The sequence below is a fragment of the Hibiscus syriacus genome, unplaced genomic scaffold (assembly GCF_006381635.1).
Source record: "Hibiscus syriacus cultivar Baekdansim isolate YM2019G1 unplaced genomic scaffold, ASM638163v2 tig00110547_pilon, whole genome shotgun sequence".
NCBI classification, from domain to species: Eukaryota; Viridiplantae; Streptophyta; class Magnoliopsida; order Malvales; family Malvaceae; genus Hibiscus; species Hibiscus syriacus.
The window spans coordinates 375,410-403,097 of record NW_024062774.1 but is presented as its reverse complement, the minus strand read 5'-3'; the positions used below and the strand labels follow the sequence as shown (position 1 = coordinate 403,097).

Genomic DNA, 27,688 nt, shown 5'->3' with positions numbered 1-27,688 from the left:
TAAATGCACAATTATCTTAAAGTTTGAGACCATTATAAAATAGAAGTATAATTTAGGGACTTGTCGTGGAATTAAGCTTATATATATATATATATATATATGCATATGTCGTCATTGAAGTTAAAGCTTCAAGTAAAATCCGACCCCCAAAACCATAAACTATGGCGGCTGCTTCTGCTCCATCGAAGCACAACTGGCCACCCAAAAAAAAAAAAAAAAAAAAGATGCGTCAAAGCATTATAAAGGATAAATAATATATATAGAATGAAGGACGAAACACGATAAATAATTCATTTAACTCTAAATAAATAAAGAATCAGAATTTGATTACAAACCAAACAAGTGAACCAAGATATATACATAATGGTCCCCCATTGGCGACAGAACTTGTTGTACCCAGATGAACAACAAAAAATTATAAGTAATCGTACATAAATACACACATATTGCTGCTCCACTTAATGTTGACCTATATATTGCAATGATCATAACCAATGAACCATGACGAGTTTTCTGCAAGTTTCGATGATAACTCGCCATCCTCGCCGTTATAAAATGGTTTGAATTCTTCTCGCCATCGCTGATCACCTGCATCATGGACCTCAACTGCATCATATTTGGGAATATCAAACTTGTCATAAGAAGGTGGTATTGCTTCTTTAGGTAGACGTGACTCCGCAAGCAGGTCATTAAGAATGCTAATCTCATGCTCGTGTTTTCGCTTTAATTTATTGATCTTTTTGTGAGCCTTCTCGGTTTCTTGTCTGCTTCCTTGCTCGCTTCTGCAATTATTTAAAACAGATGGAAATGAGAACATCATATGTGACAACAATCATAATATCAAGCAGTGAAGTTAAAGTGCATACTTGAGCAGCAGCTACAGCTTCCTCGGCTTCTTTTAGCCGTACAAGCACTTCACCTGCAGCCTGGATTGCTTCAGCAGTATCCCTCAATTGAGCCTGGAGTCCTTTATTTTCATCCCGAAAATATCGCCTCTCCTTTTCCCTTTGCTCTTTCAATGCAGAAATTTCAGCAGCAAGGGCATTTATGAACTTGGATTCAGCAACCCTGACTCCAGCCCTTGCGGCTGCCTTTTTAACATCATCTATTCCCTCTTGAATCCGTCTATGCCTTGCAAGCAATTCAATATGTCTTTCTTCAAGATCTGCATACTGCTCAAGCATTCTTGCATGTCCTTCCATTGCCATCTGCATTGCTTCCTTTAATTCTCCTGCACATGTCTTCTCCATATCTAGTTCCTGCTTCCTTTTCTCAGCCAGCAACCTGGCAGAATTGAGTTCAGTCTTCAGTTCCTGTGCAAGAGAAATCCATTTGCTTTCTGCTTCGGTCCACCGAATTCTCTCTTGTTCGAATTTCTCTTCGGCACTCTCCTCACTCATGTCGGGTATTGCACTAAGAGGTGGAGGTCCATTAGGATCACATGAATATGTCAACTGCAGTACAGAATTTTCTCTTCGAGCTAATGTGGAAGAAGCGTTTATGTAACACTGTAACTGGTTCCTTAAATCTTGAATTTCTTCTAACAATACTTCCTTCTCACCCAAATCATGAAAATTTCGAAATTGCTCCAACTCATCCTGAACTCTTTTTAACTCAATCTTTGTTCTTAAAGCCTCAGGATGGTTCTCATATTTCTCCTTCAAAAGCTGAAGGCAAATGGTAAGTCATAGATGCATAAAAATGTTTATCTAAAAAATCTTAAAAGAGCAAGCATATACCTTGTGCTCATGCATGAGGGAAGCTAGCTCTTCTTCCAGGAATTCCTCAGTAGGTAAAACACCATCCATAAGGCTCTCAAGGCGAAGAATTTTATCTTCTCTTGTCTGTCCTATAATTGCATTGCATTCTCTCTCATGTTTGTACTGTTGCACCTGTCAATAATAACCCGATAAACATAACGTCAACTGTTCACAATGTTGACGGCCACAGTTAGCCACTGGTTACAATTACTAAGAAACCTACCAAACGGTTTAACTGCGTTATCTCGGAAGCTTGCTTAGCGCAGAACTCTTCAAGAGCCATTTCTCTCCTGATAGATCCAGCCAAAACCTTCTCCACTGCCTGAGCAATAGAAAAGTAAAATCATGTAAATTATGTTGAAGATATAAATCTACAACGCTATCAATGACTAAGACCTATTACCTTTGGAACTTGCTTCTTGGTTTTCTCAGAAGCTTCTGACTCATTGAATAATACTAACTGTAAGTTTGAACTTTCATCAATATCTTCACCCTCCAGGTTTTTTCTCCGCTTACAATTAGTACAAAGATCTTCTCCTTGAATCTCATAATCTTGAGGGAATGTTTGAATCCCGACATCAACTTTAAATGACGAAAGAGATGGCTTAGAATCAGCAGGTTTTAATGAAAAATGATATGATGATCTTCTCAATGCTAAACTCCGACCAATAGCCACAAGGCCACGATGGAGGCTAGCTGCCAAATGTTCTGTTGGTGTGAAAGATACATTCATAACCTCTGGGCCATCATCCTTAGGATCTTTCTGGGAAGCAGAAAACACAGATGATGTCCTCAAACTCTTCCTACTCTGGTTAACTTTAGGCGAGACACTTGACTTTGGGGATTTAATAATCCCAGAGGAATCATCATCAGTTATTTCAATAGTTAGATGGCCTGGATTCTCTTTGACACTATCATGAGCAATAATAATGTTTGGGGTGTTTGTAGCAGGTTCATCGCAATCAACATTCATTCTTTCTGAGGTTCTAGGCTCATCGGATATTTCTTCCTCAATGTGCTGATCCTCAACATCTTGTGCTTTGCCACATTCAGATGCATTAAGTCCTGGATCACAAACACATCCAATCTTGGATGTGGCTGTTCCTGAATCTGATTCATCTATCTCTAGTTTGGCCACTTCATTTGATTGGTTATATATATCTGCATATTGCAAACCAACTTGAGCACAAAGATTCTCAACAGCTTCCTCATCAATTTCCATCTCCTCATCACCATCTTCATCAACATGAGGTAATGCCCTTGGATGATTGAGGCTAAATTTTAACAAATTCAAGCTTCTACGAGCATTCCATCCAGTTGAGTAACCTGCATTTAGGTCAGTTTGGTTGTTTCCATTAGCTTTCATTCGATGGAGTTCATCCTGCATTATTCCATCCACATTTGTTAGAGGTTCACTGTTCACACATTTGTTAACATGACTGATTTAAATGTGGGGAGGGGGGATTATGAGAACATGCCTTCAGCTGTCGAATCACTTCACGCAGAAAATTTACATCATCCTGCATGACTTCATTGACAACTGCCTTGTTCTTGATTGCCTTTGCACGTTGAGCAAATCGTAATGTGCTGAATGTTTCACCTTTACAGCTGCAGTATATTACTCACTTAATCTATCCTTCCAAAAGAGAAAAGAAAAGGAGGGCATCTTAAATCAAATAGGACAGTTCTGTTTTTACCTTTGTGCTGGAGAAATTGCGCAGACCATTGCTAATTTTGCATTGCCACCTAGAGATTCTTGCAATAAAAACGTCAACTTGGAATCTCTGTAGGGGATATGCCTTTGCTTTCCAGTTTGGGAAACTTCAGCAAGAATGTTTATCAAGTTCCTGAACTCCAAAAATTAAGTACAATTAGCGAAGGAGCTAGTGTACAACACAAATAAGAACAACTTGGAATACTATAATTAACCAACTATTCGAAATCTAAAAGCACCCAAATTCAGCAAGAATGTCTGCCAAGTTCCTGAACTCCAAATATTAAGTGAAATTTGCAAAAGTGCTAGTGTACAACAAAAATAAGAACAACTTTATACATCCGTTCAAATTGTAACTGAAAACCTACATCAGTCAAGATGCCATCGCATTTGAAGATCAACAATTTTCAGTACTATAGTTTGCTAACTATTTGAAAGCTAAAAGATTCTGAATAGTTTATGCATCAAACTATGACAAAACTGGAAAAATATCTACCCTTTTGTACAATTAAATAACAACTAGAGAGTCTAGATTAAGGATGACAGGGAAGAAAGAAAAAAATAAAAAAGCATACCCAAGCTGCGAGAGTGAACGATTAATATTGCCTGCCTCTTTTAAGCGCTCCCCTGCAGCACCAGTTAACTTTTGTCGCTCTGAGCCAGCTAGATCAACGAAATTTATCCGGCTTGTTTTAAAGCGACTTACACCATCGGCTACACTCTGTAACAATAAAGAGTACTTCTGGCAGCACCAGTTACTTTGTCGCTCTGAGCCAGCTAGATCAACGAATTTATCCGGCTTGTTTTAAAGCGACTTACACCATCGGCTACTCTGTAACAATAAAGAGTACTTCTGAATCCCTCAAGCATGATTGAGAGGGTATCTAAGAATTAGCAAATAAATAATGACATGGTATAAAAGAAAATTCCTCTTTGCATACCTAAGAAATTAGTGATTGATTCCACCATTTGTAATTGGAGAAAGTATATCGGCTCAAACCTAATACTAGAAACACAAATAGAACACTTGCCATTCGAGCATTATTACCTTGCATCGAGATTTAACAACACAAGTTAAAACACTATGGGAACGGGAACTTTCAGCATTGATACTAGTCGCACCTGTCCTTTCTACTTGATAATCCCTACATCATTCATTCAGCAGCTTATTACATGAATAAATGGTCCAATCCATTTCTCTCAAGAAAAAAAGCATTAGCATTCTAAACATAAAAATTGAATATCTTCTTCATGAAAGATTATTAAGAAATGAGCAATCAAAGCTGGCCAAAAGGAAAAGAAAGAAAAAGAGAAGAACCTTTAGCAGTAGCTTAGTCAGCCCTTCATTGAATGCACATACTTCCCAAATTCTCAACATAGACGCCAGATTTTACATCTTCTCTTATCTGGATGAAAATGATAGAACAGTATAAGAAAACCCATTTTTCGTCCAAAAAATGGAAACTGAAAAGTTAAATAATAATCCATTCTACCTGCAGGTTTCTTTGATTTGGATCCAATAAATCTTATTTGCTCATTGTATATCTGCAAAAGGAAATTGAAATGAAGTGATAAGGAACAGAATAATACAACGCTAAGCATCCAATTAGTCAAAACTAAGAATCACAATAATCAATTAACTCTACCTCAAGAAAAGAACATTGGATTTGATACTTGAGCTGTTTATCAGCATGCTTAATTTGCTCCTATAGAATAAAGAAGGTTAGAACAAACTATTGAAAATGGTCCATTCTTAAAATTAAAAAAAAATCAACAAATTCATTGATGAGCATAAATTCAAAACTTTCACCTCATTTATACGATCAAATAAACGCTGAAACACACGAGGAGTTAAGCCCTGTTGATCACTTGATAAATTTTCTTCAAACAGACATTTGCTGGACCCCAAATAGTATAAGTCTTTCCGCTGCCAGTCTAATGAAACCCATTTTATTCAGACGCAGAAATTGAAAAACGGTATAAATCAATACAAAAGTGTTTCACGCATGAAATCAAAGAAATGAATAAGCCAGTACCTGGCCATAAGCAAACACTGAGCTGTTAAATCCAGCAAGACAATTTTCAACAAGAGGCGCTCCTACGAGCTGGAAGATATCATGCTACAGTAAAAGAAAAAAAAATAAGGCCTTTCAGAAATAATTAAACATATTTAAATTAATAAACTAAGCTTATTATCAATACCTGAGTTGCATCCGTGTTGGCGACTGAGTCAAAGTGAAGGTCTGTCCGTTGATGCTCAAAGAATCGCCGGTAATTTCTCAACAATTGTTTCCGCCTTTCCTCTTCTTTAATCGGTGTCGCATCCGTACAATCACCTTTTAAAAAATGTTAAGATTTAAAAAATTTAAAATGTTGTAAACCTCATAATTAAGTTTTTTTTTTTTGTTAAAAAAAAGTGAAATACCTTGACACCGGAATCGGAAGCTCCAGCGATGGGGTTTTCATGGAGGTTTTCCGTGAGAATCTTGTGTTTGAGGGTTGGGACGGCGGACGAGGTGGCAAGGGGCACTTGATCTTAGCTGTTGCGGCGGGGGAGAGTTGTGAGTTTGGATCTGGCGCGGAGCGTTCTCCTTAGATGATTTTGGGTGCTTTCGTTTGGATTTTGGAGGGGTAGGGTTTGGGAAGAAGCATTATCCATCTGGTCTCTCAATATCGTGTTTCTTGGTAACATGAATGCTTCATTTTCTGCTATTTTCTCTTTCTCTTCTTTTGGTTTTTGAAAAGCAAAAGGGAAAGAGCTGAAGTGATAGAAATGTAGCCGTAAGTTAAAAAGGCAGTTTGAATTTTGAAATTATGTTGGATCTGGAGCTTGTTCGACTTTTCGGACCCTCAGTCGGGTGATCCGTACTCCACCGCCTTCAACTATTTTATTATCATTCATACAATTAACCCCTCCCCCGAAAAATCATAATTCAATTAATCTATTTATTTTCTTGCAGTTTATCCATGCCAATACTGATAAATTTCTGTTTAATATTATTTTTTAAAATATATATTAAAATTTATGTCAAAGATACCATCTTATGTAAATTCGAATATCCATAACCACCTTGAAATAAATTAAAATTTAAGTAATTAAAAAGTTCAGTTCAAGATTGATTGAGTTGGGCCCAGTGAACCAGTAGGATAGCTTGAGCCTTGGACCAATTGTAATAAATAATATGAATTTGAATAATATTCAATTATGATACTCTAGTTTTTAACCATAAACAATTCAAAATAAATGTAAATATTAACTCTTAAATATTTATTTAATTAGTTTTGGTTTTAAAAATATATTTGAATAGTACTACTCAAAATTGATGTAGGCAATGAATGAGATTAATTTTTGTGACTAATTTTTTATAATAATAAAAAATTGGATTAAGAGGTAATTAAATATGTTGAAACTATATTAAATATTATTCTTGGTGACTGTAATTATTTTTTTCTTCATTTTATTTAGATCTGAGATTAATTTTTGTGACTAATTTTTATAATAATAAAAAATTGGATTAAGAGGTAAATTAAATATGTTGAAACTATATTAATATTATTCTTGGTGACTGTATTATTTTTTTTTCTTCATTTTATTTAGATCTCATGTTGATTGCGTTTTACTTATAAATTTTCAACAAATAGTACTAAATCTATTGTTAAGAACTGTACCTGTGAGAACAAAGACAAAAAAAAAAATAGGATGGAGTGGGATACCGATTGCGTGTGAACAAGTTTGATGACAAAATTCCCATGCCGATCTGAGACGGGAGTATTTGATAAGGATGATAAAAATCGAGGATAGGGTATGGTGTAATGGGTCAACGACCCTTGTACTCTCAAACTTCATGTGGTTGATTTCTTCAAACTTCATGGGTCAACGACTCCATTTTCTATGTTCGACCAATAATCATCTGTATTGTTCTTTATAATACAATTACAAACTAATTGTAAACCAGGGACAAGAGGTTGAGACTCATGAGCCAACAATGATCCAAAAAATTAATTCTCAAAAAGTATTTGCAAAAATGATCAAATCCTCAAATCAAGGTCTAAGCTTATCTTTGTGCCACACCTTTTATATTTTACATTTTAATTAGTCTTATTACATTTTCAAGTATTCGTATTTTGATAGGCACATGTTGAAATTTAACAACATGATATAAGAATTTGTCTCAATTCTTAATTACTTTTTTTTTTGCAGAAAAAAAACCAAAAACCAAAAAAAATGATGAATATTTGAGGTGCAAGTAATGTAGAGGTTGAAATTGTAAATTTTTTAAATCAATTATGTGAAGATAATCATGTCATGTAATGAGATTTGTTGGTAAATACTGAATTCCACAATATTCTAAAAAAGATGTTAATATCCTTTAATACTTCAGCATCCATATAAATTATGCTAATAACATCAGTTTTAATGAATTGTTGGAAATTTAGAATAGCTCACTCACCCATTATAAATTACTTAGGATATATTATTAATACTACAGGAACTTTATGATGTTGGTTAGTCTTTTGCACTCTTTTCACCATATTTTACTCTGCTATAATGGTAAACTCAACCTTATTTATAGATTCTAGTGGTCATTGGATTGTTGATACAAATCAACATCTTAATCATTTAATATTGCAAATATTTATATCTTCTAATATATAATTCTAGAAATAATATTAAATAGGGTAAACTATACAAATTATTAATGTTTAAGTAAGTTTTTTGTTTTTTTTTCATTAAAGTTTCAAAAGTAACAAATTGATCATCAACATTAACCGCTGACGTGACATCGTTTGACTACCATTTTGACCTATCTTTCTTCTCCATATCCATTCTCCCTCTTCACATTTCTTTTAACTCAAAATGCATCATTTTTAATCTTCCCTCTCCCACTACACCATCCCACAACTCTATTTTCTGCTACGACATATAAATTTGAGACCATATAAACTGGAACTGCTTCAAGCTTGAGAACATAAGAACATAGTGTGTTTCCAAAATTTAAGAACATAACTTGGGGGAGAATCTTCCATGATTATAGTATATTTCTATTAAAATATTTGTTAATTATATTTCCATGATTTTGGAAAATTTAAGAAATATGGGTAATGCAATTTACCATAGGTTAATGGATATGGAAATATAATTATGATGTTGGATAAAGCATAGATGAATTTTCCATGATTATAGTATATTTCTATTAAAATATTTGTTGCATTCTCAATTTATAAATTTAGCAGCTTTTAAATTTATTTTTATTTTTAATAATTTTGATTTAAAGTATTTAAAAATATTTTTATAATCAACGGTATATTTATTAATAAATTAACTTGAATCAAATATTAAAATAATCATAATTTCAATGCTATTAAATAATATTTAATAATTTAATTTATACCGCACCTAAGCTATGAATGTTTGGGAAGTCTGAAAATAAATTAATAATAATAACATATATAAAAGTCCGTGTAAATTCATCTTAAATTCATTTTGGATTAAATTGATAGGACGTAAGTAATAATGACTAAATGTATAATTATGTCATTTTGTTAACTGCCACGTAACATTTCCATCAATATTAACGGCTAACGGTTTGATTAATAAAATTAAATAGTTAAGTGGTTTTATTGATAAAATAATAAATCAGTGAAAAAGTAAAATAGTTAAATAATTGAGTGGTCAATGATATAGTTACTTTTTTTCAAATATATTTTATGAAAATTTTGAGGAAGACCTCGTTCAGGAAAGAGAATTCCGTGTAACGCCATATCATCAAACCCTTGAAAAACCATTTTTGTGAACGTGTTTTTGTGTATTTTTTTTGAAAGGGTGTTAGTTGGTACATATTAAAATAAGAATGTTATAATGGTGTTTTATTTTTAAGTGATATTTGAATAAAATTATTGGCGTTATGACATGAAATACATAAATAATTTTAAATCGTCTGAAAAATATTATAAATGACACGTTAGAAAAAAAAACTATTTTAGTTTTTTCATTTTTACTGTTTCCTTCTTTCTTTTCTTCCTCCCTTTCTCTCTCCTTTTGGTTTTATTATATTCCAAAACCACTGTTTTTATAAAATCCCAAGTACTCTCCTATCTTCCCCCCTCCTTTGTTATATTGTTTCTTCTCTCATTACTCTATGTTTGCTACCTTGAAAATTAAAACAGATTGATAAGAAAAAAAGAGAAAAATTTTCAACAATGGAGAAAGAGAAAATAATTTCTCACTTCCTCTGAAAACGATGGATACCCAAAAAAAAGACACATATCACCACTCCACTCTCTAAGTTTGAGGTACAAATTTTGTTCAACTATTTAATTTTTTAGGAAACTCTTTTTTTTAGTTTTAATTTTTAGTTGTCTTTTTATTCACTGCATGTGCTTATTTTTTTTTTGTGAGAGAGTTGATCTTCTTCTTTTATGAGTTTTATCTTCATTCCGTAATTTTTTGATTTGTTCCTTTCGACAATGGGGAAAGATTGTGAAGAAGCTGTGAGATTGAAGAAGATTGATAAATTGATCATTTAGATTTTGGCTTAAACTTGCTTAGAATCCATTATTTTTTGTGGCATTGATTTGATCCAAAATGATTTTTCCTTGGGATTTATTTCTTCAAGCACCGTATGATGCAACCCTCTAATTTCTTCTTTCAACTCTTGAAAATTTATAAATGATGGTAGCACAGTTATTTTTGCAAATTTCGAAGTCAGTATTTGGTCATTGATATCCGGTAAAGGTGATCGAAAATGGTATGTATAGTTGCCGACATTGTAGTCGGAACCTGGGTTCAAATGAGATTAAGGGAGAAATGGAGAGATGACAGGAGGAATAAGAACGATGAAGGAAAGAGTCAAAATGAAAAAAAATATTTAGATTAAAACTATATCGTTTTGATCTAAATTTAATTTTTTTTATAGAATCTAAAACTACGTCATTTTTGTGTTGATTGCCACATCATCACACCGTTGAAAGAAAACGGCGGAGTGACCACAAAAATTCAATATCTAAAGTTCAATGAGCAAATTGAAAAAATTGAAAGTAAAGTGAGTGAAATAGGAGAGATAGAGAGTAAAATTTAATAATTAAGAGTGTAATTTACCCTTAAATTTAAAAATGATTTTAAATATTTAATTTTATAAAGTACGCTGAATTTTATCATTTGAATAAATCGTAAAAATTTTATGTTTTTTACAATTTTAAAATATATAAATTGTTCCCGCAGAAATATCAAAGAGATGTTCCAAATTTTCAATATATATAAAGTTATCCAAAATTTTATGAAAATTATAATTATATATATTATTTAAAAATAATTGTTTGGGTTTTTCCCCTTCAAACCGACACAAAATGATTTCAGCACGTAAGAACGACCAAAATCAAAACACATACTGAGATTTTTTGTAGCATTGAAATAACATCAACTTGATAACTGTTTCTCAAGGTAGGTATTAACAACTAAATTAATTTGATTTGATTAAGAGTTTTTGTATATATTTATCTTCATTAACAGTTAAACATTAATTAATTTAATAAATGTCTATTTGAATGTGGACAAGAGAGAGGACACGAGATTCTTCCCATACATTACCCCCAACAAAAGCTTACCCCACCACCACTACATGAAATAACACCACCAACCATCTTTCATCTTATTCCAACCCAAATACAGTGTGAATCATTTCAAACAAAATGAAAAGTAGTAGCTCTCGAATATTATTTCAGAGGCTCACAGTATTATCCTCAACATCAACTTCTTTAAGTTGATGAAATTATCAATCAACATTCCATTGTCCCACAAGGAGCCAAAGAAAAAGTTAAAAAAAAAAACCCTTAGCTTAACTCGATTGGATCACTTATTCTCGCTAACCGGTGAAGATCATAAGAAAAGATACAGGGAAAGGAAAAGGGATCATTTTTATTCCATATCTAAGTTCCATCACTACAAGTATACACAAACAAGGAAAATACACTACACAAACCGATAAGAAATTCTGTACTAATCGACTGATCCTAAAGTTCCCAACTTTTCTTGCATTCCCTTCCCTTCTCCCAGATGATCTGTTAGACAAAGGACTTTGATGTTTGAAGTTTGTGTAACTCGTTACCTCTGTTACGTTACAGACCATTAGTCTACATGATTTTTTTTTTAAAAGTCCTAATTCTTTCTTTACAAGTGAATTAATGGTGATGGAAAATGGAAATTAACACCGTCACCTTTACAGCTAAAAGACTACAAAGTACCTAAACTTTGATATCAAGTGAGAATTGACTAGAAGGTAAGTCCCTGTGCAACAATTACTCTTGACTACGGGTTCAGTTTCTCCCATTCATAACGTCCTCGGAGCGGCTTATCATTCACGGGATCAAAGTTGTACCTGCAAATAAACCCACATCTTTTATCAGAGATCTTAACCACAATAATACCAAAGAGGTATAAAAAAACAATGTGGTGCCTACTTCTCAATGAACTGTCGTTGTTGCTCTTCTTCTGCAATGGAAAAGAACTCATCCATTTCATGTGCTGTCGGGAGTTGCCCACGCATTGAATCATGTACTCTCTTATTAGTCTCTGTTGAGCTGGTACGCCTAGTAGTAGAACCAGGGGTTCTTATACTCTCTGGGTCCCTTATCAAGTTGCAAGGAGTTGATTCCCTAGTGCCCCTGCACATAACCAATGGCTATCAGTTAATGAAAGCTTTGTTACTCAAACCCATGTGCACTAGCTACGGATATGAATCCATAAGAGGTATGTTCATTTTTTAAACTGTTTTCATGTATTTTGAGGGTCCTTGAAAAAGTATGTCTGAAAATGATTTGTGCAAGAGTACTTGAAGAAAAATGAAAAATTTAGCACCATAGAATGAAAAATAACTGAATCTAAAGACAAACAACTAAATCAAAGGAAGCAGTAAAAGTAAAAATGATAGCGGGTCTCTTTTTCCTGCTTACATCCAACACCCAAAACAACATTGAAGGGAAAACCAGATCTTTGTTGTTGGGACTCTTCATTTTTCCCGAAATACCAGTTTCCGACACATTTGAATTTGGAAAGGATATGATCTCTGAGTATCCTCCACATATATGGAGAAACTTGGAAAAATCTGGCCATACTTGTTTCAGACACATACCTATATCCAGCACCAACACCCAAGTCGGAGTGACGTAGAACATAGAACCAGATAATACCCGATCGTTTTTATCAATGTTAAAGCAAAAAAGGCTCCTGAAATTCAGGGGGGAATAAATGAAAGGTTACCCTTGTTATCATTTTGTTTTAGATCCTGCTTCAACCTCAAATATTTCAGCAAAAGAGACTCAACAAATAACTTGCCAGAATATCCTATGCTCAAGCCACGTTAAAATCACCAAGAAAAAAAAAGGCAATTAAAAAAAAAAGCACATAAAGATAAGAGTTGTAATTTTTAATCCGGAAAAAGTAGCAGCATCCACCATGTGGAAAACAAACAACAAACAGCTTTGTTTCTTTCCATTAGAATAATGCATCAACAGGCATGCCTAAAAGTACCTAAACAAAAGACCCTAGAGTGTACGATATATATATTTTATTTATACGAACACATAATTAGACAAAACCCAAGTTTTAAAATCATAGAAGCACCAAATTTACCGGGGTAAAAAGAAAAGGTTGTCCCAGAAATGAAAGCAGAAGTTATTAGCGGCAACGGAGAAACAATGGTTTCCGTCACAATAAGGTGCTTGTTTATCCCAAGAAGAAAAGACTAAAATTCAGAAATAACCAAAAGTTCAAACAATTAACAATACTAAACTTCAACTTTTGACAATTATAAAGGACATAAGCTTTACTGATTTAAGCAGAAACAGATGAAAAACCGTTTATTTCCTTACAACCGAAAGAAGAAATCTATCAAAGTATATATATCAGAATTCGAACAGGAATTAAGGGTCCCCTTGTTTTGGCTGGAGATTCAAAGGGTTCAAGATGTTTGATAAAATATGTCCCAATATTTCGTAATTGTTGCTCAAAAATAGAAACTTAGGAGCTCAGTTGAAGCAAAAGTTCCCACTTTCTTGAAACTTACAGAGGGAAAAAAGAGTTTTTTTTATAAAAAAAGCGATAGATTTTAAGGAAGAAAAGAAAAGAATCAACCTTTCTCGAGCTTCATTGTCCGAAACATTTTCTCCAAAGGAAGCTTCAATACCACCAAAATCGTTGATGTCGTTGTTATTAATAATATTATTATTTCCACTAGTCTCTTGCACCATTTCTTCTCTCCCAACGTCATCATCCTTCCCCAATCGAACCCGAAAATTGGAATTAGGGTTAGGGTTTTCCCCACAGCTCTCCTCTTTAATCCCTTGTTGCTTCAGCCTCTTCGAATCATGGTGGCGGAACAAAACAGGAGGCTTTTCCAGCCGGCGACTTCGTAGCTGGAGATAGGAGGAATCCGGAATCGGAGATATAGGCGCCGTTGCCGGAGAAGTGGAGGATTTCTGTAAGCGTTGAAGCGCAAGGGTTTTTGCCCGGGTTCGAACCCGAGGGAAGACTGGGAGACGTCCAATACGGTGACTTCCATTTCCGTTTTGGCCTTCCTAATGTACTTTCCCATTTTGGGTTTTGAATATGGAGAAAGGGTTTTGGGTTTTAGAAGAAAGGCTTCAAGCTTTCAGAGTTTCATGAGAAGGAGAAAGAGGAGGAGAGAGAGAGAAAGGGAAGGGGAAAAAAAGGAAAATTAACAGTGGCTTGTTTCGGACAGAAAGAGGAAAGTAAAAATATGATGGAAAAATTTTAGGGACGTTTGGACAGGATTATGTGAGATTTTTCAAGATTATAATTCATATTTTTTGATTTTGATTTGGTCGAAAATATTATTTTCGGTAATATTTTAATATTAATAGTAATTTTTTTAAGTATATTATCGGTAATGTCATTATCTCTCTTTCTTTAGGTATTGTAATATTATCGGCGTTTTGTACTAAAATACCTTTAAAAAAATTTTTCTTCAAAAATATTCTTCTTCTGTCATTGAATAATAAAAATTCTACGAATGTTAAATTACAAATTTATCTTTAAACTATTTTAGATTTACAAAAAAAACTAATTAAAATTTTATATGAAATTCAGGTGTTAAAATAAAAATTTATCATTTCATTAAACTTTTTATATTTTTAATTTTGTAAAAAAATATATATAAATTTCATGAATTTAAATTTTAAAGAAAATATATAAATATTTTTCAACTTGTAATATTATACAAATATATAATAAGGACAATTTGGTTAAATATACATTCCAATAATCATTTATTCATTTAACCAAACACGATAATCTTACATTCATGCTAAACTAACCAAACACAAAATACAACATTCCCAGTAATCTTATTCCATGGAAACTTTTATTCTCACTTACATTCCGTGAATCAAACGCACCCTTAGGATGAGGATATTTATTAATTTGAGTTTTGTCCCGTCTCATATATCTCGTGATATTTTAGATTTCTTATGGAAAAAATCAACCGTTCGAAATTTCATTATTAAATTCTTTGAAATATAATATAATTTTCTTGTAAATATTTTATTAAAATTTGATCTGATAGTTAATAAAATTTATAAAATATAAATATATGGCCAAGACATTATATCAAACATATATATAAAGTTTGAGCAAGAATCGAGTGACATCAGTGATAAAAATTTATTGTTATTTTTAAAAATATTAGGTTCGAATACAAAAAATTAAATGTACTTACCCTATATTAATAACAAAATACCTAAAGTTTGTCAAAATTATCATTTTGATTTGTATTCTCTTGGACTACTTTAACCTCAATCTTTTATTTTTATGATAGAAAGTCTCTCTCGATAAAACTTATTAGTCAACCGTTAACGCTTTAAAATATAAATAATTTTACCTTAAAATAAAATATTAAAAATCAAAATACATCAAAAAAAAATACCACCAATTTGATATTTCATTACATTTCTTTACCAAAGCCCTTCAACTACCTTTTAACATTCTAATGAAGTGTGGAAGTGGACAATATATGAGGGAACTCGTTCATAAATGCATTATGGCACAAGGTCTGCAATATTCACCGACAATGACATGATTGAGTTCATCTTTTATTGCCATTACTTGAAATGATATCAAGAGTTGGTAAAGTATAAGGTTTTTAATTTTGGGGTCGTAAGATCAAGTCTTATGGAACGTATTTCATAATTTGGAGATCTCCTACGGAAATTCCTCTCAAACTGACGTTGAGGGCAGCCTACTATCTTACCTCTCCTTACCCTATTACATATGGAAATAAGGGTAAACTAATTTTTTATTGCCATTACTTATTACCTCTTGAAGGTGTTTTGCTCATTCAAGACCTGGAAAATGACGTTGGCCGTGAAGCTGTACGTTTCAATTTTTACGAACCATGTACAATTTTGTTGATGGTAATCAGCTGCAAATTGTAAAATATGTTAGCGTACGTCCTCAGCTGTACTTAAAAAACAGATTAAAATTTAATAAAGTATGAAAATATAAATATTGATTTAAAACATGTAAAATCATCACATCATGGACAAATAACATAAACATAATATTAACATACGAAAGCGGTCTAAATATACAGAAAATAAATATTGATTTATAAAATTTATTCTTTAAACATACAAAATTAAGTTCGAATAAATAATTTTTTCTTAATTAGATTAATATTATAAATTGTGTATTCGAACTTAAGAAAAAATTACACAGCATAATCGTTTTTAATTTACAAATTAGGACTTAAATCTTACTATCTCACGACTCACGAGAAGACGGACATTGGATACCTTTACAAGTAGCTACGTGGAAAATGTATTTTTATTTTGTTCTTCCGAATATTATATAGAGAAAATCGCCTCAGTGACCAAAAAAAAGTTATAATATACGATTTTAACCAACTTTTTTGGATTTGCCAAAATGACCAACAAAATCGCAACGCGAAATAAAATCACAACGCGATCCCCAGAATCGCAAATCAGTTTCCAAAATCGCAACGCGATTCTTGAAAATCGCAATGCGATAGTACAAATTCGCATTGCGATTTTCCAAAATCGAAACGCGAATATGAAAATCGCAACGCGAACACATAAATCGCAACGCGTATCCGTAAATCGCAACGTGTATCCGTAAATCGCAACGCGTATGGGTAAATCGCAATGCGTATCCGTATATCGCAACGCGTATCCGTAAATCGCAACGATAATCCGTAAATCGCAACGAGAATCTGTAAATCGCAACGATAATCCGTAAATCGCAACGAGAATCTGTAAATCACAACACTGAAATTTTGGGTATATAACACTGAAATCATAAACTAAATCCCTAAATCGCAACTCATTCCATCTCCATCTATCACTCTCTCCGGCGACATCCGTTCCTATATCCAACGACATCCTTCCCAATCCGGCAACAGGTTTTAGTTTCGCAGCTCGTCTGTTTAGTAAATTAATTTACAACCATGAAATCATCTAATGTTGATCATATTTGGATAGATTTGTGTTTTGGAGGGTCATGGGATAATGTTCATGGTGTTTTACAATATATGCCTTTACCCATGAATCTTCAACTAAAATTGTCTTTACAAAAGTTAACTTATGAAACTCTAATGCTACGTGTTTCAAATAAATTGAATTTAGAGCCCCTAACTGGATTTAGGCTATCTTATCAGAGAAATGGTAAAGTTATTTGTTAACCGACAATGAAGATGTTGAACGATTCATTGCTTACATTAGTGTTCACAAGATGATGTTACATTGTATGTTGTTGAACCTAGAAGTAGTATTGTTGGGTCAGTAGCGGGTAGTAATCAACTAAGTTTTTCTCAAAACCCACAACCTTTCTCTAATCCAAATCCCAATCAACTTTCAGCACCAAATTCCGGTTTTCGTATTAACCAGTTAGACGATGATGAGCCAACAGAAAAAATTGTGAGTACTAGTCAGTATTCGAAATTTGGTCTTGGTCAATATCCGGACTTTGATATTGGTCAATACACGGATTTTGATGATGTTTCAGAAGAAGAAACAGACCCTGCGTGTAATGATTTTGATATTGGTCAATACCCGAATTTTGATGATGAAACAGCCGTTGCCGAAGAATGTATTGATGATAATGAGGAGGAAGTTACGACTGTGAATGAACATGTTGAACATCCATTCTGTAATTCATATAATCCTGAAGAAGAAAAAGAAGAAGAAAAAGTCCCCGAAGAAAAGAAAATGCCACGGGCGTATAACTGGAATATGCCAGAATTACTTCAGATACCGGAAGAAGAGTTGGTAAAGAAAGCAGTTGATTGTTACACAAAAGTTATTCGTATCAAGAAAGATGATTGTTTTGATACAAAGGAAGACTTGAAGATAGCTTTGTATACGAAATGTGTGGAAGATGGCTATCAACTAAAAGTTAACAAATCAAGCAAAGATCGTTTCGAAACAAGGTGTATGATTGACAAAAACTGTACGTGGCGTATGATTGCAAAGAGAATAAAAGATTGCGAAATGTTTCAAGTTAGGACTTTTATTGATAACATACATGTTCAAGAACCCAAGTTTTTCCTCACCATAGACAGGCAAACAAAAAGGTGTTGGGTGGTTTTCTGGCTGAGTTAATGTTTTTGAATGGCAGGGTATATCGGGGACATGAAATTATGACTGACATGAATGCTCGGTTCAAGATTAGTATATCATATTCTCAAGCTTGGAGAGCCAAATGTTATGCCTTGGAATTGTTGAGGGGGTCGCCAGAAGCATCGTTTGCCCAACTGTCGGCTTATTGTCACAATTTAAAGCTGAAAAATCCTGGGTCGGTAACTCATATCAAAACAGATAGAGATGGACGCTTTGAGTTGCTGTTTATCGCCATTGGTGCTACGGTTAGTAAATCAATATAATTTTGTTGACTCATTTTTGTTAGTTACATGCATTTCACATTTAAATGATTATATTTCTTGTGTATATTATTTTGTAGATTCGTTCGTTTATTACTTGCATGCGCCCAGTTATTATAGTTGACGGAGCACATTTGAAAGGTCGATACCTTGGAGTAAACTTATTAGCAGTAGCCATGGATGCTAACAATGGGATATTGCCAATAGCTTACGGGGTTGGCAAATCTGAAACCTCTGATTCATGGACATGGTTTATGGGGCATCTTAGGGATTGCATAGGTCCTATTAGCAATCTGACAATCATATTCGATAGGGCAAACTCAATTGACAACGCTGTTAGAAGGTGTTTCCCAGATGCTTTTCATGGACTTTGTGGTGTTCATTGTATAGAAATCTAAAATCAAGGTCTGCTGGTATAAAAAAGCACAAATGGACATACTGGAAGGCTGTAAAAGCTTATCGGGAAGTGGATTTCAATAAGCATATAAATTGTTTAAGACGTGTTTTGCCTCAGTGTGCTCAAACACTAGAAGATGTCGGGTTTGAAAGATGGTCAAGAGTACATCAACTTGGAGCAAGATATGGTTTCATGACGTCTAATAGTGCAGAATCAATCAACGCTCTAAGTCGTCATTCCCGGAAATTACCCATTACTATGTTAATGGAGTTTTTTCGAGCCTCTATTCAACAGTGGTACTACAAGAAAAGAAACCATGCAGGTATTATTTCTTTGAATTCGTAACTTATCATATTTATATATTTTACTAAGTATTGTTTATTTAAATTTACAGGAACATTGGAACATCGTGTTACACCATGGACTGAAAAAAAGATAACGAAACGTGTTGTGAAGTCAACGTCATGGAGAGTTTGAACCATGTTCAAACACTTTGTTTCAAGTACTGGATAATAACTTAAATGGGCTAGTCGATCTAAATGCAAAGACGTGTAGTTGTATGAAATGGAAAACATCTGGTTATCCGTGTGGCCATGTTATAAAAGTTGCTCTTCATTTAAACCAAGATGATTCAAGCGCATACGCTATGGATTGCTACACTACAGAAGTTTATCGACAGACTTATGCCGAGATTGTCTACCCTATTCCACATCCTTCTGAGTGGGACATACCAGATGACTTACAAACAGTTTTGCCACCAGCCATGGACAGAAGGCTACCTGGCCGACCAAAAAGTCACGATCGTATACCGTCTAAGGGTGAAGAGAAGAAGAGATCGACATGTAGTCGGTGCAAGGAAAGTGGTCATACAAGGTTGACATGTGGATCACCAGTGCCATCAAAATCATCTTTTCCTCTACCAAAATATGGATCCTCATCAAAATCCAAAGCTCATATGGTGTCAAGCAAAAGGCAATCATCTTTAAAATCCCAATCACAATTGGCTTCACCTTTTGGGACTGTTAACTTAGGTGATTTTTAAATGCAAACGTTGTATTATGTGGATTTTATGTGTGAACTTTTAACATTTTCAGTTGAATTAATGACTCAGGCCAACCATTTTGACTTAACCAACTCTTGTTATTCAGTTGTTATCACTATTAGGCATGCATTTGACTATCGCAACACGGAAATTACAATCGCAACGAGAGAATCGCAATGCGAAATGAAAATCCCAACATGAAAATCGCAATGCGGAAATGAAAATCGCAACGAGAGAATCGCAATGCGAAATGAAAATCGCAATGCGAAATGAAAATCGCAACGAGAGAATCGCAATGCGAAATGAAAATCGCAATGCGAAATGAAAATCGCAACGAGAGAATCGCAATGCGAAATGAAAATCGCAATGCGAAATGAAAATCGCAACGAGAGAATCGCAATGCGAAATTATAAACGCATTGCGATTCTCTCGTTGCGATTTTCATTTCCGCATTGCGATTTTCATTTCGCATTGCGATTCTCTCGTTGCGATTTTCATTTCGCATTGCGATTTTCATTTCGCATTGCGATAGTCATTTTTGCCTTCAACATAATGCAGATTGAAATCAACAAAATCAACCATTACATTTCAATCAATTAAACAAGCACAAATAAGAATTATGTTCGCATCAATTACACAAATCAACTTTTACAAATCTTTTACAAATCAATTAAACAATCAAAAAATAAGCAATAATTCTTATTTCCGATCATCTACTATTGAATCAACTTTTACAAATCAATTAAACAATCAAAAAACAATCAATTAAACTATTGAATCAACTTTTGCAGCCATACATCATTTTCACGCAGTTCACTTCTGAGATTAACCTGCAGAAACCAAACATTTGCTCAAACAACACTTTCTACACATCTAAAACCTACAAACAGCAAATTATTGAATTCTAGGTACTTAACCAAACATTTTCAAACCAAAAGTATATAAACTTACCAATTGTTTATGGACATTTTTATAACGCGGATGCAGGTAGGCAGCGTCTCGTATATATCGATTTAGCCATATAATGCCGAAACCACAAGCCTACTGCAGCTCTATCTCTATCGGTGGGAGGTAGATACTTGATGCTTCCCGTCGTCAAACGCTCCAACGCCAAGCATACGAGAGGACCACAATCTCCTCTGGCTCCGCTCGTTTGTTGTGGCGCGGTCTCGTCTCTAATAACTGTAATATTGAGCTTCTTTGGCTTCTTGTTTCCAGAACGAGTCCAATAATTGATCGCATCCAAGAATTTAGCCAAATGAGAGCTCCATCCCTTAATAACATCTCTTAAATCAGCCAATGATATGTAATTTATCATGCTGTCATACACTATTGTCTTAAGGGATGGGAGCTGAAGCTCGACGAGAATCCAATGTTTACGTTCCAAAACAGGGATAAACACCTGCAATCATAAGTAATAATTCATTCATTTGCGCACTTATTTCATAAAACCTTTAAACTCAATCTAAAATAAATACTAACCTTATCGACCTCCACCATGCAGGATAAAGTTTAGTTTGTCCATTGCCCAAATCAAATGATTCATCTCGTGCATTCTTCAAGTGAACGGCGTGAAAAGACGTCGGCATAATTGTATATCGTATATTTTTATTTTTCTTAAGTTTTCTTATTATTAGAAGACGTGTCACCCACGCATCGATATGCTGTTTTACAAAAAAAGACATATATTAGTGACTTACATAAATTTAAAAAAAAAATTAATCAAATTGAAATATAAGAAAAATATAAGACTTACCCCCCCCCATCGAAATAGCCATTGTCTTCGACCCCTAATAATACGCCCCACCAAGACCGATCAAGCAACAAATAGATATCATCGGTGAGCTTGCATATGTCAGTGAAACCCCTGGCTCCGCTCATGTAGATAAAAATCAACAGCGGTCTTAGCCCAAAGGGTGTTATCCAGAATTGTGTCCGGTAGTTGTTCCCTCTCCTCTTCAGATACCGATATGGTACTGGCCGGTACTCATACGAGAGCCAACTTGAATCCATCATGTCCGGCACGTCAGAGGGTTTCTCAAGAAGCCTACATATGACGCCATGTGAATCGGGCTCTTGAATGGTGGGAGGTACCTCTTCAATGATGACAGTGGCCTCTTGAACGGTGGGAGGGGACTCTCGAGGAATGATAGGGGGGGCCTCTTCAACGATAGGAGTGGACTCTTGAGGGATGACAGGCGAGTCGGGCTTCTTCTTGCGGTGTCTTCGCACTATTGGGGTGTACGGAGACTTAATAGCACGTGCACGCTGTCTGATGCGTGAACTCCGTCGTGCAAGCATAACCCGACGTAAAGCATCCACTCTATCGGGCCGCTAAATAATTAAATACAAAATCAGTAAATAAACATACATGATTTTAAACAGTGAAAACAAAGACAAATATGTTTCAAACTTGCATTGTATTCACCCAAGTCATTATTCTATCATAGTTCACAAAATGCATCAGATAACAAAGAAAAATATGTTTCAAACTAATACCCTGAAGTTAGTATTTGTCTTTGTTTTGTCTATTGGTTGAAGTAATGCAATCCATTCAAGTTTCAATTTGCAGAAGAAGAAATAGTTTACTTTCGCAACACGAAACTTAAAATCGCAACGCGAAACCAAAATCGCAACGCGAAATGAAAATCGCAACGACAGAATCGCAATGCGAAATGAAAATCGCAACGCGAAATGAAATCGCAATGCGATTTTGGTTTCGCGTTGCGATCTTGTCGTTGCGATTTTGGTTTCGCGTTGCGATTTTGGTTTCGCGTTGAGATTTTAAGTTTCGTGTTGCGAAAGTAAACTATTTCTTCTTCTGCAAATTGAAACTTGAATGGATTGCATTACTTCAACCAAAAGACAAAACAAAGACAAATACTATTTCACAGTGTTAAAGAATACACAGTTTAGCAGAATTGGCAGCAACCGAACAAATTTACTTTCAACCAAAAGACAAAACAAAGACAAATACTATTTCACAGTGTTAAAGAATACACAGTTTAGCAGAATTGACAGCAATCGAACAAATTTACTTTCAACCAAAAGACAAAACAAAGACAAATACTATTTCACAGTGTTAAAGAATACACAGTTTAGCAGAATTGGCAGCAACCGAATAAATTTACTAAGCAATCTAAGTGAAATGGCTAATCTAAGTGAAATTACGAGTAAATTTATCATTAAGTTAAATATGGAAAATCTTAAACTTACCTCGTTGCGTAGAGTATGAACTTCATTCTACAACGATACTATCATCTCACGTAGAGCGGCAACCTCACCACGTAAAGTTGACACCTCCACACGCCATGCACCATCGTTATCGCGTAGAGTACCGATCTCCTCACGCAAGGCATTGACCTCATCACGTAACTCCCTTGACTCATCCCGTGGAGGTGGAGGTGGAGAACAGGGAGATAGGAGTCGTGGCATCTTTGCCGGTCGCCTATCATGAGGTGATGGTGGAGAAGAGGCTCGATGATGTGACGGGATAGGTGATGGCTCTCGTTCTAGAGGTGTATAGTCGGGTCGATCGGGTGATGGCTCTAGGTGAGGTGATGGCTCTCGAATTGGAGGAAGTGGATGCTGCTCATCATCCGTGCCATCAAAAAAACTCTGACTAGCTTGCCACCAATCAGTGGCAAGCTCTTCCTCCGTGGGTGTCAGTCTTTGTAATGGAATGTTGGCCTCCTAAAATATAAAAACTCAAACAAAGTTAAACGTCTACTATTAATAACTTGTTTATATATTATATGAAAGTATTTGTGTTAACTTACATTATTTATTGTCGCATATGGTATTAAGTCTTCCCAATCCAACAGAGTTTTCCTCTTCCAGGAAATAGCCCTGGGAATATCATTTGACGTTTTTATTGCATATGTACGCATGCTGGGGAAAGCCTCGAATATCCAAATCTACAAACGATATAATAACAAAATTAGTAATTGTTAAATAATTAATTATAATTTTAGAAACATTATATAGAAATTCTTACCTTAAAGGCCCAAACAAAGCCTGACAAAGTGTATTTGGACCCATCGCCCCGTAAACTTTTGCGGTCATCAAAGGCAGACGACAACTTAGTCCAGGTAGCTTTCCATATATACGAACCCCACGGAAACAGATTCCATGCATTCAGGTCCTCTACCAATATTATTAGCTCCCGATGAATAGGTTGTCTGGCCTCTCTGCCTAAAAAGCCGGCATACACAAGTAGTAGAAGGCATACTCGGACAACATCGACGTCATCCATCCGAGTGAAACCAGCTTTCTTATTAAACAATTTCTTCAGGTCGTCGACATGTAGGTTCGGCTTCTCCATTGACTCATCCGGAAAAACCCGGGATAACCATGATGGGCGGGCGATATGACGAGTGTACCGGCCTACATCATCGTGTCCGAATCGTAGACCAGTGATTAAGCAGAACTCCTTCCGCCCAAAACAAGTATACGCTGGTGGAAAATGAAACCATATCTCTTCCTCACCACGTTGTATACTGTCGGGTAGATTTGATGTCATGGTCTGAAGCCACAATGGGTCAAATTAGCATCTCCACCCGGATGCTGTACTCTCAGCCATGGCCCGAAGTAGGTTTCCTCAAACAATTGTCTTTGAGCAGGTGAAAGCTTCGAAGCAATTGTAGTGGCCAGGCTGACTTTATTTCTCAAGGTCAATTGAGCCGAAAAAAATTTCTACAAAAACAATAAACATACCAAGTTAGATATACCAAAAACTACACTGTGAAGATATACCAAAACAATAAACATAAAAAGTAGTAGTTTATTCTTGAAACTAAAATTTGCAACACTGTTTTGTCTTTTGGTTGAAATGAAAATCGCAACGAGAGAATCGCAACGCGAAATGACAATCGCAACGAGAGAATCGCAATGCGAAATGAAAATCGCAACGAGAGAATCGCAACGCGAAATGAAAATCGCAATGCGATTTTGGTTTCGCGTTGCGATTCTCTCGTTGCGATTTTCATTTCGCGTTGCGATTCTCTCGTTGCGATTTTCATTTCTCTCGTTGCGACAGTCATTCTCTCGTTGCGATTTTCATTTATCTCGTTGCGACTCTTCTGCAAATTGAAACTTGAATGGATTGCATTACTTCAACCAAAAGACAGAACAAAGACAAAGACAAATACTAACTTGAAAATCGCAACGAGAGAATCGCAACGCGAAATGACAATCGCAACGCGAAATGAAAATCGCAACGACAGAATCGTAACGCGAAATGAAATCTAAGTGAAATGGTTAATCTATTATTGAAATGACCAGTAAACTTATCATCAGTTTCAATATGAAAAACCTACAATAATGCAAACATTTCAAAATAAAAATAATTAAAAAAACTAACCCTCGGAGGTTGATTTTCCATTTCTGAATATTGTGAGGGATTTCTGACCGTGAATGGTTGTGAGGGATTTCGCCGGAGATGGGGACGGAAATCTTCGGAGATGGGGACGGATTTCTTCGCCGTAGAGAGTGAGAGATGGAGATGGGACTGAGTTGTGATTTTAGGTTTTAGGTTATGAGTTGCGATTACGGGATTTTGTCTTAATATTCGTTTTTTGTAATTTGAAAATAAAATACGCGTAGCGATTATAATGGCGCTTTAAATATCGCGTTGCGATTTACGGATACGCGTTGCGATTTTATGTATTATCGTTGCGATTTACGGATACGCGTTGCGATATACGGATACGCATTGCGATTTACCCATACGCGTTGCGATTTACGGATACACGTTGCGATTTACGGATACGCGTTGCGATTTATGTGTTCGCGTTGCGATTTTCATATTCGCGTTGCGATTTTGGAAAATCGCAATGCGAATTTGTACTATCGCATTGCGATTTTCAAGAATCGCGTTGCGATTTTGGAAACTGATTTGCGATTCTGGGGATCGCGTTGCGATTTTTATTTCGCGTTGCGATTTTGTTGGTCATTTTGGCAAATCCAAAAAAGTTGGTTAAAATCGTATATTATAAGGCATTTTTGGTCACTGAGACGATTTTCTCTATTATATATACTATACAATATGATATGATAGGACTAAACAAACCCTTGGCATAGAAGGAGCGTGAGTTCCACCTCCCATGACAATTTAATTATAAAAATTAAAAATTATTTAAATATGTATTATATATATTTTATTATCCATTAACGGTAAATGAACATACATCATATTTTTATTAAATTAACGTAATTATAAAAAGTATATATTTTAAATATTTTTTTAAGTTAATAATTGATATATGATCTATTGATTGATTAAGAAAAACTAATTCTCCGGAGCCTTATGCAAAAGTGGATATTATGGAGAGATCTTGGCATGCAACAGTGAAATGGGAATTTATTATTGTCACAATATAAGTTGGTACATGAGTTCCGTTGGCCTTAAGCGCTCCTACAGCATCAAATCTTATACAACCACCACAAAGTCAAAGGAAATAATATATAAACCCAACAAGCCAAGTGAAACCAGATAACAAGTTTAAGCAGGGATGCTATGGAGCACCACCGTCTCAACCGTGAGCCCTGGTCCGAACCCAAACAGGACTCCCCACTCGAGCCCTTCACCTGTGGTCTGAACCCCATCTTCTTTTGATTTCTTCCTCATCTCATCCAAAATGAACAACACACAGGCGCTCGACATGTTGCCATACTCCGAAAGAACGTGCCTTGTGGCTCGAAGCTTTTCGGGCTTAAGGGCTAACTTAGCTTCAACCTGGTCCAATATGGCCGGACCACCCGGGTGAGCTATCCAGAAAAGGGAGTTCCAGTCAGTGATTCCCAATGGCTGAAACGCCTCAACTAGGCTCTTCTCAATGTTCTTAGAAATAAGCCCCGGAACATCCTTGAGGAGATGAAACGTAAGCCCCACTTCACGAAGGTGACCATCGATGGCACCATCACTGTCCGGCAAGATCGTTTGAGCTGCCGAAACAAGTTCAAACAATGGCTTCTCGATTCCAACCACCGGGTCTGAACCAATTATGACAGCAGCCGCGCCATCCCCAAACAATGCTTGGCCGACAAGACTATCTAGATGACTGTCACTAGGTCCACGGAAGGTAACGGCAGTGATTTCGGAACAAACAACGAGGACTCGAGCACCTTTGTTGTTCTCCGCCAAGTCTTTGGCCACCCGCAGCACCGTGCCACCGGCGAAGCAGCCTTGTTGGTACATCATGAGACGCTTAACGGAAGGGCGGAGGCCCAAGAGCTTGGTGAGCTGGTAATCAGCGCCAGGCATGTCGACGCCACTGGTGGTGCAAAAGACGAGGTGGGTGATCTTGGACTTGGGTTGTCCCCACTCTTTAATGGCTCTAACGGCGGCTTCTTTGCCGAGCTTCGGCACCTCAACCACCACCATGTCTTGCCGTGCATCTAGTGAAGGTGCCATGTATTCACATATATTAGGATTCTCTTTCAGTATCTCTTCCGTTAAGTACATGTATCGCTTCTTGATCATCGATTTCTCGCCTGCAAAGAATAATAACAAGAAGATTAACCAAATTTCTGCGCTTACAAGATATACAAGAGAAAAAATAAACTTACACATGCGTTTGAATTTCTCTTTCAGCTCAACCTTGTGCTCACTCTTTGTGATACGAAAATAATAATCAGGATACGCGCTTTGATCAACGCAATTCAGCGGAGTTGACGTGCCGATGGCCAACACGGAGGCCGGTCCTTGGGCACGTTGTGCCTTACGGATTTCTTCAACCGTCACCATTCTTTTCTGTTTCGAACAAAAATAAATTAATGAAAGGTTAAGAGCAGACGGGAGCGAAGGTGGAGGCGGCTGCGGTGATCGTATGGATATGGTAAGCTGGCTATGTGTGGTAGATAGAA

At 35.5% G+C, this 27,688-nt stretch overlaps 1 protein-coding gene and 2 pseudogenes across 1 annotated transcript; all 3 read right to left on the bottom strand.

Annotated features, from left to right (window-relative positions):
• Positions 1–281: 281 nt before the first annotated feature.
• Positions 282–6,263, bottom strand: LOC120130413 (annotated as a pseudogene).
• A 5,361-nt stretch (positions 6,264–11,624) lies between these two features.
• Positions 11,625–14,092, bottom strand: LOC120130433 (annotated as a pseudogene).
• A 10,284-nt stretch (positions 14,093–24,376) lies between these two features.
• On the bottom strand, positions 24,377–27,688 carry LOC120130398 (chalcone synthase 1-like). The gene is made up of 3 exons (XM_039147640.1): positions 27,392–27,688; positions 26,313–27,316; positions 24,377–24,388 (listed from the first exon to the last, which is right to left on the bottom strand). Exons 1-2 carry the CDS (start codon positions 27,567–27,569, stop codon positions 26,325–26,327), a joined length of 1,170 nt encoding a protein of 389 aa, XP_039003571.1. The 5' UTR covers positions 27,570–27,688; the 3' UTR covers positions 24,377–24,388; positions 26,313–26,324.

Bases quoted from the DNA above. Each gene is read 5' to 3' on its own strand.
- LOC120130398 (XM_039147640.1), bottom strand. From the start codon at position 27,569: ATGGTGACGGTTGAAGAAATCCGTAAGGCACAACGTGCCCAAGGACCG. The intron at 27,317-27,391 runs GTAAGTTTATTT...TATTCTTTGCAG, and splicing joins AGAGAAATTCAAACGCATGT to GCGAGAAATCGATGATCAAG.